The sequence below is a fragment of the Ostrinia nubilalis genome, chromosome Z (assembly GCF_963855985.1).
Source record: "Ostrinia nubilalis chromosome Z, ilOstNubi1.1, whole genome shotgun sequence".
Lineage (NCBI taxonomy): Eukaryota > Metazoa > Arthropoda > Insecta > Lepidoptera > Crambidae > Ostrinia > Ostrinia nubilalis.
The window spans coordinates 22,997,908-23,011,249 of record NC_087119.1 but is presented as its reverse complement, the minus strand read 5'-3'; the positions used below and the strand labels follow the sequence as shown (position 1 = coordinate 23,011,249).

General features: G+C 36.9%; 1 protein-coding gene across 1 annotated transcript in view; it reads left to right on the top strand.

The window, feature by feature from the left end:
* LOC135086711 (protein apterous-like) overlaps positions 1–13,342 on the top strand; it is a 145,593-nt gene that overhangs the window by 90,070 nt on the left and 42,181 nt on the right. Inside the window, exons 3-4 of the mRNA XM_063981488.1 lie at positions 7,720–7,893; positions 10,616–10,872. Of these exons, the coding sequence (XP_063837558.1) occupies positions 7,720–7,893; positions 10,616–10,872 (431 nt within the window). The remainder of the gene's footprint in view (positions 1–7,719; positions 7,894–10,615; positions 10,873–13,342) is intronic.

Here is a 13,342-nt window from a genome sequence, read left to right as displayed (position 1 = left end):
ATAGTTTACAAATACCAAGTCCACAACAATAACATTTATTTACCTCACACGTCCAATTCTACGCTGGAGTCGTCGCGGACATAAGCCAGTGTGAACTGACCATAAACAGTGCTAAAATACTTTAGCGTGTTAACAAAATATATTTAGAACTTAGTTATTTTAAACTAGACTTATCAGATCAATTCTAAAACAGGGCACAGGATAATTGAAAGCGTCCTATTGTTAAAAATATAGGCACAAGTATAGTTCGATAAATTTTATTTTTAGGTAAACTTATCTGTCATAATTTATACAGGGTGACTGGAACTGAACCCGCCACAGCTAATACGCGTATAGAGGAGGATAATTTTTGTATTATTATGTACTCCATTTTCTTCCATAAACTTTGATTTTTTGACAAATTTCAATATCTAATTACAACGTGTGATATATCATTGGAAAGAAGAGAAGCTAGAGATATTTTTAAGATTATTGGCAATCCATTATCACCATTTATTTTTGTTTCAATCGAATTCGAAGTAGAATTTTTTATCGTGGTTTGTACTTTTGTTAGACTTTAACGGCTCGTAACTAGCTATTCAATCATTATCTGGATCAGAAATTTATTTTATTTGAATAAAGACATATTCGATATTAGGTAATATCAAATAAAAAAAAACTGTTGAAATCACGCGAGAAAAAAAATTGAAGCAGTTTTAAGGTCTAATTTCGGAAAAATCTGAAAAAAGTATAAAAATTGACATATCTCATAAACTATAAAACTTTAGCCATAGAAAGTAAGGTTCAATAATTAGCAAATGACCTCCTCTATACGCGTATTAGCTATGGCGGGTTCAGTTACAGTCACCCTGTATATTTTTTTAAACTTTGCCACAAGTAAGAAGGAATGACTGTTCCGAGAATACGATATTATGAGCCCTGGTCCATATTATTATTTAGTCAAATATCCTTTTACTTCTTTAGCTAATTCCTTTGTTGATGTCATTAAGTACCCATTATTCACCGTTTATCTCAGTGTTCTCTTTAACTTCTTTCTTAGCCTTTGCAATCACACACAGAGCTTTGGGTCCAACTCAATTTCATAACTGCCTTCTCTCCTTGTCAATCAAAATCATAGTCTTAGGCTGAGTTGCACCACCTTATTTTAACCGTAACGTTATCAATTACCGGTGCTTTTGTATGGAGTTTGACAGACTTTTAAAGTTAAAGTAAGATGGTGCAACTTAGCCTTATCAAAATTATTAGTAATCTGTGCTCTTATGTCAAACTAGTGTTTACAAAGTAGTGCCTCACACCATAAACAGCAAGTTTCACTCGGCCAATTCCGTCAACTTCCCACGGCGCAATCTTTCTGCGGCGGCCATCGGCGCCATTCACTCGCGACCCGCACCCAGCCGGGTCACCGATACGATCGGTCGTGAGCCCGGGATAGCTTCATTTCACTCGCGGACAGCGTTGCCAGGCGACCGGGTAAAGCCGGACATAGTTAGCCTTTTTAATTGCGTGTCCGGCCGAAATAAACGCGGCGTCTGACTTGTCCGGATTTTGTTAGAATTTTTCACTATCATCATTTCAGTCATAGGACGTCCCCCAAACATTTCCATAATAACCGGTTGGGGGCGGCCTGCATCCCGCACCTTCCTGCTACCTTTATAAATCGTCGGTCCACCTTGTGGGTGGACGTCCTACGCTGCGCTTTCCGGTACGTGGCCTTTACTCCAGAACCTTACTGCCCCATAGGCCGTTAGTTCTACGTACTATGTGTATTGCCCATTGCCATTTTTAGCTTGCTCATCCGTTAGGTTTTTTTACATTTTGCAAATGAGCGAGCGCCGCATTGAATTTATGGTAGCTAATATTTAAAAAAAGCTTAATTTCACGTATAGTTTTTTTAGTACCTATTACGACTGAGACACAAAATCCTCAATAATGTAGAGAATCCGGCCAAACTGGCTGGTCTGTCCACCTATTAGGTTTGGCGACTGGCAACCCTACTTGCGGACGGTTTACACCATACGATATAGGTACGTACTAGTATGTACTATGCAGCTTTGCTTTGGAGCTTTGTATTATTTAGATTGAAGATCGAACGTTCTTATTGGTTGTTCATTGTTTAGTTTCAGAGCTTTTGGGTGTCTAATATCAACACTTCGACTTTTGGAAATTTTGAAGCGCTTTTTAGGGTTCCGTAGCCAAATGGCAAAAAACGGAACCCTTATAGATTCGTCATGTCTGTCTGTCCGTCTGTCCGTCCGTATGTCACAGCCATTTCTTTTGGTTGATAAGAATTGTTATTGTCATAGGACTTCTATGGGTAAAACTTCTCAAATTAGATCAAGACGGTAATCAAAAATTCAATATTTATATTGAAAACTTTTATTTTCTAACGGATTTGAGATTGTTTTAAACATCACAAGTAGCAAATTGTTTGTGTGATGTGCTCTCAAATTTAAATAACTATCGCGATGTAGTGATATTTATAATGAAATCAGTGCTGTGGTGCCATTACAGCTGTCAGTCCTAATTACTGCATTTCGCCGGAAAATATACACCGTAAATAATTATAATATAATATTAGGTTCCCGTCCACCGAAGCGGAGCGGAGGGGATGATTTTACTTTAGACAATTAAACTTATAATGTACCAATTATTTGTTTAATTTGAAGAGATACCCGCAGATTGATCCGTCAGCTCGTTTGCCTCCTGTCACATAAAAAAAAATTGATGTGACGGCTGAAAAAATATGAGCAATTTTTTATCATTAGTTAAGATTTGCAGTTAGGAATTGAAGTAAATATATTTATTTAATTTTGATTATAATGATTATCCAGAATAATGGATTGTGAACTCTACATTACCTAGCCTTTTATTACAGTCCATGAACATGGTCTCGAACAATACAATTTAATCATCACAGTGAAATCAACATTGACAGAGAATGTTACAAAACTGTGCTAATAGCTGATGTTTTTTTTAAATAAGGGGGTTAAACTGTAAAACTACAAAATCGCTCCGCGTTGGTGGAGGCGGCGTTAATTACGAAAATAATTGCCATAGACATAATTTCGAAAAGTATGCGCCTGGTTAGAGTTTTATAGGTTTTTCTGAATTCCTCTCCGCTAGGACGCGGCACGCACGGGGAATTGTTTCCGAGAAGCGGATTAGAAATGATGATAATGCCCTTTAGTGATTACAAAGGTAATTGTAACATTCGGAATGATGCGATTATTGAATCGAATCACTAGCTCTATACAATCGTAATCAACTAGCGTTTGTTAAGTGGGACAAAGACAGTTACTGTTTTAAAATTACGTTTCAGAAATTCTGCAAATGTCGAGTGAAAAATGTATTTTCTTCATTATAGACATACCTATTACCTCTCTGTTGGAACTCCTGTAACATTGCGAAGTGAAGAAATGAATATGAATATGAAGACACAAAATTGAAACACGATGTTAAAAACCTTTAGCAGTTCATAATGCCTGACACTAGGGCCGTGGTCATGGGTTTTGCCACCCACACCAGAATAGAATACGAAGTTAACATAATCAAACACTTAAACGATTTCCCTAGTTCTTTCAAACTACATGAAAAAGTTGGGTATCTAACGGTATAATATCAAGTGTCATGCAGTTGCCAGAACATTCTTCTTCTTCTTAGTCGGGCACTCTTGTCAGAGTGGTTGTGGTTGAGCTGACGAGGTACACGGTGGGGTAATTTCATCTCCGAGGGTAGCTCTCCTGGCGATGTGCATTTCTGACGGTTAGAGGTATGTACGTCGCGAGTACACTGGACCATGGTGGACTCAGTGGCCTTTGTGATGGCGTCTATCCAGCGGGGTTAGCGATGGACCACGTGCTCTCTTACCTTCAACCTGGCCCTGAACTACCAGTCAGCCAGAACATTAGTCTTCTAGAAAAAAAATTTTTTTATCACAAGTATTTATTGCAACTACATACGAAACCGGAGTGTTAAGCTTAACAAGGTATCCCGCTGTCGGTACCTGCTCAGTCTCGGAACAACTATTTATGTGTCAATTTCTTATTCTTCGGCCTATTCTTTAACACAATCGGCTTTTCATTCTGTTGTAAAAACAACACATAAATAATATTAATGAGCCTATCATTAAAGTCGGGAGGTAAAATCAATTACTACTATTTGTTTTGATCCATTTATTTCTACATTTCAAATATTATTTGACATTTATACGCATATTTCAGTCAGAAAACATCGGCATTTTGTGTTTGGACATGTCATTATTGTGTATTTATTGAATATAGTCTCCGAATAGCTTTAGAAAATAATTTATGGATTTATAAAATAATGCATTTACAATACAAACCAAATCGCCGAACTCATAAATGAATTAAACTAAAATATAAACCAAGTAGAAATACGAGTAAAAGTAGGCGGTTAAATTAATACGATTAATTTTATTCTCAATTATTGTTTCATTTGCCTCAAATGTAGGCCGAATTGTTTGGTTAGATTTGATGTGCAAAAGTTTGATAACTATTTTATTTACGCCTCTTTTAGTAATTTAATACTTTTATTCATGCTTTAATAAAAGTGTTTAAAAGGAACATAAAAATTCGATAGTCAACTGTAAACTTTGTAATGCAATTTTGTTTGTGATTTCACTTATTTTTTGGTGTACTTATGTTTATGAGTACTATACTCAAAGACATCTATTTATAGTTTATGTGCTAACATAGTGTGTGAATGTAATAGAAAGCCTAGCACTTTTCTATTGGACTGCCTCAAATATTAAATACCAAGTAATCCATTCCATTATTCCGAGGGCAGCGGGCGATCGCGATAGTACGGGGACCACAGGCACAGCGCACGTATCTCCCATCAGTTCTTAATTACCACTGGCCAGTTGGCATTTTTAGACATTTCATTATTCTATTTTTGATGTGCGTTCCTTTTTTGAAGTTTGAATTTTTTTATACAAAAAAGTTCCTGTTTCGTTCTGACCACTCAAATAATGGTGTAATTTGAACCAGTAAATTGTACAATGTGTTTTCATAAATCTAACCGTAATTTAACTAACAATGCTTGCATCGCACTGACGTTTTTGTTTTTCACAAACTATTGCAGTGTACGAATGAATGAAATTAATTGACTTCGTTTTTGTTTTTATTTTAAATACTGGAATTTATTTTAAATGCTAAAAAATATTATTATAATTTGATGATGATTGACCGAGATGACTAAAAAAAGAAAATGGAGCAGGGGCAAAATTGCACAAATGAAGAGACTTCTTAACTCAGAGAATTCATGACTAAAAAAACCGTACACCATCCATTTGTTTCTTACAAGCGTTAGAATCAACATTGCACAATACACGAGCATTTCTCAACCAGACTGATAAAAGATCAATTGAAAAACTTAACGTGGAATACTTAATTTAGTCATTGAAATTCACACGCTATGCTCCGGGAAATTATGGATTTGCTCGTTGAACACTATACATGAGAATTGAGCACTTCACATTAGCCCATTCAAAACGTATGAGACAAATTAAAATAACTTAACACGCATATTATGAAGCAATAATTAAAGGTCTAAGGTAATGAATAGTTAAAAATGCTTAACTATACATAAATGAATATTAATCAGAAAAAAATCATGGATTTTAACAGCGTTGAAATTACTGATTTGAGCTTTTAATTAAATTAAATTTATTGTAAGCGAATCAATGGACCGGAAAAAATGCAAAATTAATTTTACGGGTCAAAATTATTGCTTATATTAGCGAAAAAAATTATGTAAGATAATGAGAAGAAAAAGTAGTGTCCGACCGAATGTTCGGTTTCGGTTTCGTTTTCGGTTGAGTTTCGGTAAAAACACGAGTTTCGGTTTAGTTTCGTTTTCGGCGGCAAACTTGCCGAAACTACGACCGAAACCGAATGTGCATTCGGGAGTTTCCGCGCTGTTATCGGTCATGTTCGGCGCGTTGAATGTGTGGATGAATCCGATCAGAGCCAATGTCGTGATTCGCTCGCTTGTTTGTTTGCTGTTAGTTTTGTTTTGTTGTGGTGGCGAGTTTTCGAGTGATTTATTTTGAATTTGGTAAGTTTTATCTCGTTTTATGTCGTTATAACATAAGAGCGGGTGTAAGGTTAGGTTATAGGTATAATCAAGTTATACCTATAAACCTATAAATTTTTTTTTGGTTCGCAAATGCTATTCGTAAACAAACATTAGTTAAGTAGTTAATAATGACTATAGTGCATTTCATGGTGATAATATTGTGGATTCAGAGTTTCAAAGTTCATTTTAGTATTTATCACCAAGGTATCCAAGTGGCAAGTACAGGGTGGCCCAGAAGAAAGTTCACTTTTGAAAATTCAAGGAAACGAAAACTCTACATTTTTATAGAACTTTAACTATTGCAATTTAAAGGAAATTTTATGCAATTTATTTTTAAATTTACCTTTATTAAATTACATCGCCAAGTGAATTTTCTTCTGGGCCACCCTGTACATTAGATACTAACTTACGTACTACCAATTTTGTTTTTAGAAATTATTAAGGTAAAAGACCCGACCATGGGACGGGTTATGTAGATGTCCTGAATATTGCGAGTAATTAAAAGAAAATCTAGACTATAAATCCTTCTTTTTCGTTTTTAATACATAATTTGATACATAATTAGAGTAAAAAGGCACTTTGTAAGTTCAATTTTAATGCAATTTAAAGAGAAAACAATAAAGACTGACTGATTATAATAACGTTTTCTTTATTTTTCCCTCAAAATATGAGCCTTGTAAGGAAGTTTCGGTTTCGGTTTCGGTTTCGGCCGAAATAGATATCGTTGCCGAAATTCGTTTTCGGTTTCGGTTTCGGTCGTAAAACTAGTTTCGGTCGGACACTAAGAAAAAGCTAACAGAAATTATAGTGCGCATCACAAATTATGCATGCGGTTACCAATTATCGCACGATGTACGCTCTGACGTGCCCGCGCTATGGCGGCGTGCCATGGGATTTCATCTGATTCAATTTCGAACTTTGATAGCAACAAATAAAAAGTTATCCTATGAGAGAGATGCCTAAATTGTTGCTGAAGCTCGATTCCAATCCAAGTATTCCAAAAAAATCACTATTTAGTTAAAGCAATCAATCAATGTTTCAATATTAATGGAAATGGATCTAATATTACTTGATAGCTCTAAAATACTTAAAACATTTTCATATAACGAATAGGTACCTATTTCCTAAAATGGAGGAAAGAAACCTGTTCTAGTGATAGCAATAGACGACCGGTCACAAGATTTACTTTAGTTCATAATGTAATTGTCACAATATAATAATATATACCTATTATGTAGTTTATATTGGCGTGTTAGTTTGTATAGTATAAAAGCGTATCTCTTACTCTTAGGTACTTGTGTTTATTTATAAGGCAGAACGCATCAATTATAAATAAATATCCTTGGACATTTTACACTGCGCTTCTAGTCCCAAACTAAGCAAAGCTTGTACTATGGGTACTAGACAACGGATAAAAACATCCTTAAATACTTTTTTTTTGTAAATACATACATATTATACAGAAAACACCCAGTCCAATACAAACAAATATGTTCATGCACACAAATGTTTGTACTGTGCGGGAATCGAACCCGCTACCTCCGGAATAGTAGTCCGTTTCGAACCACTACACCAAATGGTCGATATTATTATTAACCAACCTTTTCTCTTCTGCCCCAGGCTATACGGTTCAAAACGGTGCGCCCGATGCAACACGACCATCTCGGCTTCGGAGATGGTGATGCGCGCACGAGATCTGGTGTTCCACGTGCACTGCTTCTCTTGCACGCTCTGCAATGCTCCCCTGACCAAGGGCGACACCTTCGGCATCAGGGATTCAGCAGTATACTGCAGGTAAGACTAAAAAGGTTTATAATATCTTGATAAAATCGAACTGGCCTGTTTATGGCGGGTTTTAGAATCGCGCTGATCGCTCGCTGATCGTCGGCGCTGACAGATCAATATGTATGTAATTGAAGGGAACGTTCCTGAGTGACGCTGATCGCTCGGCGCCGACGCTTCATACATTTCGGCTGTCAGCGCTGACGGTCAGCGTGCGTCAGCGTGACTCTAAAACCAGCCTAAGGGTAGGTATACCCAACATTGATGAAACAAACGCTGGCCGTAACAGCGTATTACACTTGAAAATTTCGGCGGGTTCATCCAGTGTCTAAGTAGCTGAGATGAAAGAGCAGTCGCCCGGCAAGCGAAAGGTCGTGGGTTCGATTCCCACCTTAGGCAGTTCGATTTTTTCAAGTTATTTATATTACAATTTAGTTTGAGATGCAACTCTTAACGCTAAAAACATAACTATCTAAAAAGGTTTTTTTGCAACCTAAAAACGCCGTCCAAAGGTTGCACAGATTTACACAAACGGTCCTCCGCTGCCCGTATCCAGGTGTTTCCCGCGACCTTCACCAGATCGTGGATTCACCGAGTAGCCCCACTCACGAAGGCTTCACTCATGAATATTTTCTCTGAAGATTCGTGAGTCTTTTTTTTAAATCGTTTAAAGTTGAGCATTAATTAAGTGAGATTATGGGAGCCAAAGAGCATGTAAGTTCATTGGGTTATTGTCAATTAGCCAAACAGCCATTTCATCATACTTTTGTAAGTTTTATATCGAGTAATTACGCCAGAAATATGTATAAACAAGTCCGAGTCAATTTGTCTCCAAATGTTTGTCTGCTTGTTGACGAAATAAAAATGTATTTTTTTATTTAAACATGTATCATTGATTAATTCTGTGATGAATAGTCTTTATGGCAAATGAAAATAATCCAGTTAATTTTGTGACCCAGTTTACTCTTTGTTTTGCACGGTAAAGTTGCAAACTGAAAACATCCTTCTAATTTTTTCGTTTCGAATTCGTTTAAATTATTCATCTTCACTCGTGTTCAGCAGCATTTAACGAGGTCACGTATAGTCTTTTTTGATCATTTACTACTGAATTGTCATTGTCAGAAAGACCGTTTAAAGTTGTCGAAGTCCAAACTTGTAGAGACACGACGCATTGGAACGTACTATCTATTTGACATTTTGCCTCAAATGTCATCAAGTACCGTCTGTACAGGTACACCGTCCAGCACTGGTCATTGACATATAGGTTGCCTTTTCATTTAGTAGGATTCATTGCAATAAGCAAGCCGGGTGACGACATGATCATGAAAATTGAGAGTTTATTAAGGTTCTTCTTCTTCTTCTTCTTTTCAGCCAAATGACGCCCACTGCTGGTTAAGGTTAAGTAATGATATTCTGTACACTTGAATTTGACACTTAGGTTAAGAACTTAAGAAGCAAAATGAACTCAACTTCTTAACTCTATGTAGGTACCTATTTAGATTTTCAGACTAAGGTCGACTTCAAGGGCAGCTATTATTAATAAAGTATTTTTTATACCCGATGGTATCATAGATAAGGCGAAAACGTTTGCTTTAACATGCAATTCCTTTATTGAAGTCAACAGCGTGAAAACAAAAACTTTAATGAAGTCAGTTAGTTTTTATGCATTTCTGCTCATTATCCTTTCTTGTGCTTCTGTAATTACTTGTATTGTGGGGTTTTAATGAGACATATTATTGATATCTTATTAATATTTTTTACACCTGATTATATTGAGATTAATGTCCTTTTGGTGTTTCGTTCGTTTGAAAGGTAGGTATTCGTAAATATTGTTTTAACGACCTGATGTCACATTGAGTGTCACTGCGGCACATGTCACTTCGAGCACATGTCTGCATAATTTCGGATAAACTGATACTTTAGCAGCTTTCCAAATAATATTGATGTAACTTAACTTATAAACTTACCGCAACACATTGCTCTTGAGATGTCAAATCGTCTCGCTTAGTCGAACTAACTGCTAATAGTCAATCAATCGGTCTGTATAACGCTTTCTGGGTGCTCTATGTATATTAATCCATTTGAACATCATCCAGTCGACAGTATTGTCTTGATTAAAGCAGGATTATTGGCAGAATTGCTTTAGGGATCGTCTTTGTCTGGAATTTTGTATTTATTGGTGTGCGCTGTTAATCCCATTGAAACTGTAGAGCCGTGTATAGCGAATATCATACCTCTAGAGAGCTTACGTGTACAGATTGGGTAAACCTATTATTATTAGCTTGATGTTAGATTTATGTACGATTATATTCAGTCTCCCATGTACTTAGTCAATTATCGTTGATACCTTAAGAGTAGGCGCACACCGTTGATTTTTCGTCGGCCGATAGTTTAGTCGGGCTTTTGATCAGTATGGGCACGTATGGGAGTGCCTGAATCGGCCAAATAGAATCGGCGTAGTGTGACGCCGATGCGATTTGGCCGATTCTTCATACAATTTGAAATCGGGCACAACTATCGGCCAGCTAAAAATCAACGGTGTGCGCCTACTCTAATTCGTAATAGGTCGTCTCGTGCCATAATAGCAAAACACTCTTTTGTTTCAAATGGAAGATGAGGACTCAGTACAATTTTGGATAGCGAATGATCTGAAGACTGTGCAGTGTGCAAGCATTTGTGTACATGTAGAGTTAAAAAGTATGTATTTGTTTAATTTCTTTTCTTGTATCTACAGGCTGCATTACGACACCATGCCGGAGTACGGGCCCCACATGGCCGTGCCGGGGCCGCCCCAGATGTGCCCCGGCCCGTACGCGGGGCCCCCGCCCGGGCCCCACTACCCCCCCTACCCCTCGCCGGAGTTCTCCCGGGTGGAGGCGGATGTCCCCAAAGGCCCCTTCTTCAACGGGGCCGCGGCGCCCCCTCCTCGGCAGAAAGGCCGGCCCAGGAAAAAGAAGCCCAAAGACCAAGAAATTATGACAGCGAATCTTGGTGAGTGTATTCATAAGCCGTTGCGACTGTTATTTTGAATACGAACGCGCTACGTTCCGTTTTTAAAATCGAATTTTCGGAATAAGAATAAAGTCAAAATATTTACACACAAAAGCGTGTATCATAAATTCATAATGACAGATGATGAAAGAAGGGTTAACGACATAGAGTAGGAGGGTTGTTTACTTAAACGTAGAGTCTACTTCAAGCGCAATCTAAGAGCAAAAAGATAGTGCAAAAACAAGACTGACAGGAATTCTAAACACTCAGTAATCGTGCTACAAGTGCGTGTATCAGTAGTTACAATGTATTTAGCGTCATAATCCGACGATTTATCCGAACGCGTCGAAAGGGTCTGTCGTCCGCCGCCATTTTGTGCTCAAATTTAATATTGATACAAACCCGAGCCCCGTTTCGCCGACAAAACGGTTACAATTTTATTAACACATTAAAGTCAAAACTGCACTTACCTTCGCCAGATTATCAGCGGCGACTTCCCGTGTGTTTTTTAAAACGTACTTTTTACTTTTTTAGAGATATCAGAACCAGTCTGATTATCGGGCCGGCCGCTCGGTTGCTCGCACGGTGCACCTTCAAGAGAATTCCATCTCAAATTTGAAATTAGAACGTTGCGTGTTACCCGATAAACGGCAAAAACCAGACGCGAAAAGAAACGGCCGGTCTTTTTTAAATAACATCTGACAATCGCATTTTTAAAACCAGCAAAAGTGCAGCCAACGAAATACACAACACATTGAATTATATGAAATCGAATCCAAAGATAATGCGAATGGGAGCAACTTTTTTTGCACTCATTACATACTTAATGGAGCAGAGGAATTAATTGAAACGCATAAAAATTGTTCTGTACATGGTTGAACAGCTGCTTAACTGAGTTATTAAAGTCCTCTTGCTATCGATGCCGGATGGGTTCTTGGAAGGTATTCATTTGTTTTTTAAGGATAGGGGTGTGAAATGGTGAAGGAATCTTTTGGTGGGGAGGTCGTGAGCGGAGTGGTCGGAAATGCGCAAAAACCGGTTTCTGGCGTGACGTGGTCGCGTGTGGAAGGACCGCAAGTTCATCAGACCGCCATTCAATGACCGGCCAGCTTACCGCCAAGGTTGCCTATTGCGGAATAGGCCGGTGTGTACCGTTTTAGCTTTCTTTGCCCAATAACCGTCAATTTTTATTAGAGTAAAAAAAATGACACTAACCATTCAGCTAAGTTATTTCATTGGTTGATTTTCACATAATTAATTGTGGATAATTTTTCACAACCAAAAATCAAATAACCACACTATCTATTATTTTTTAGTGTTTCTTAGGTCTTATTTAGAAATGATGTAATAAAATAAAATAATGTATTTACCAACATTGTGTTTTCCATGAAAAACTTCGGGGAACATTCTATATATTCTTCCTTTATCTCTGTTATCGATACTCTTTCTTTATCTCTGTTATTGTTTATCTCTATACCTACCAATTACTTACGTTGATTTATTACAAATAAGTAAAAAACGCTCTTTAAAAAAACGCCAATTAAAAATTAAAAGAAAGTAAATAAAATACTTCTAACTTTTACATGCATTTTTTAACACTATAAATGTAAAGACTTTTTTTTCGGACTCTAAAAAGGCTTTGGCTTTTTACGAATAAATGATAAATGTTGAAAATTAAATATAATCGCGTATTATTTTAAAAATAATGCCATGACCAGCCCTAGATGATTATAATTAATGTTAAGTATATGTAATGCTAAGAGCTTTCGTGTCGTCTAAAAACTTTCGCGCAAAATAATCAGGTGCCAGCTCAATTTGAATTTTGTAATATTATTGCTTGTTCTGTAATTAAATTAGATGGAAATTATTTTTTTACGTCGGGCAACGTCACGTCATACTTTCAATTTATAATGAAGTCTGTGGTTCGTTTAAAGAATAGGCAACACTTGTTTATTTTTATTATTGCCTTTGCCACTAGTTTTAGCGCCTTTGGTTATTAATTAATACACGACGATGTTTTAATCAAGAGCTATGCGTGTCTTTACAAATTTTATGTTAAATTTTTGTGTTTATGTAAATAAGTTCGTAAGGGTCAACCTCTGGAATTATTTGTTGGATTCTAAAAGTACCTAAAGGATTATTGTTTCCATAATATGAGACTTCTTATTTATTGAAACTGCATCTAGGACTGGGTTTAAGCTACATGGCATAAATAATTTGATATAAAATATACGAAAATTGTGTTGGGCTTGAGTCCAGTATTGACCGTATCTAATTCTGGATTAAAAATTATAGGAATAAATTAGTCGAAATATCTGCCAACTAGTAAATTTAGGGTTGCCAGGTCCAAAAACACAAAAGCCGGACTCGGTGCTATTTTTGACCGGACAATGCCCTAAAAGCCAAACATGTCCGGCTAAAGCCGGACACCTGGCAACCCTAAACTAGTTGGATTAAGATTTAGTTTGAA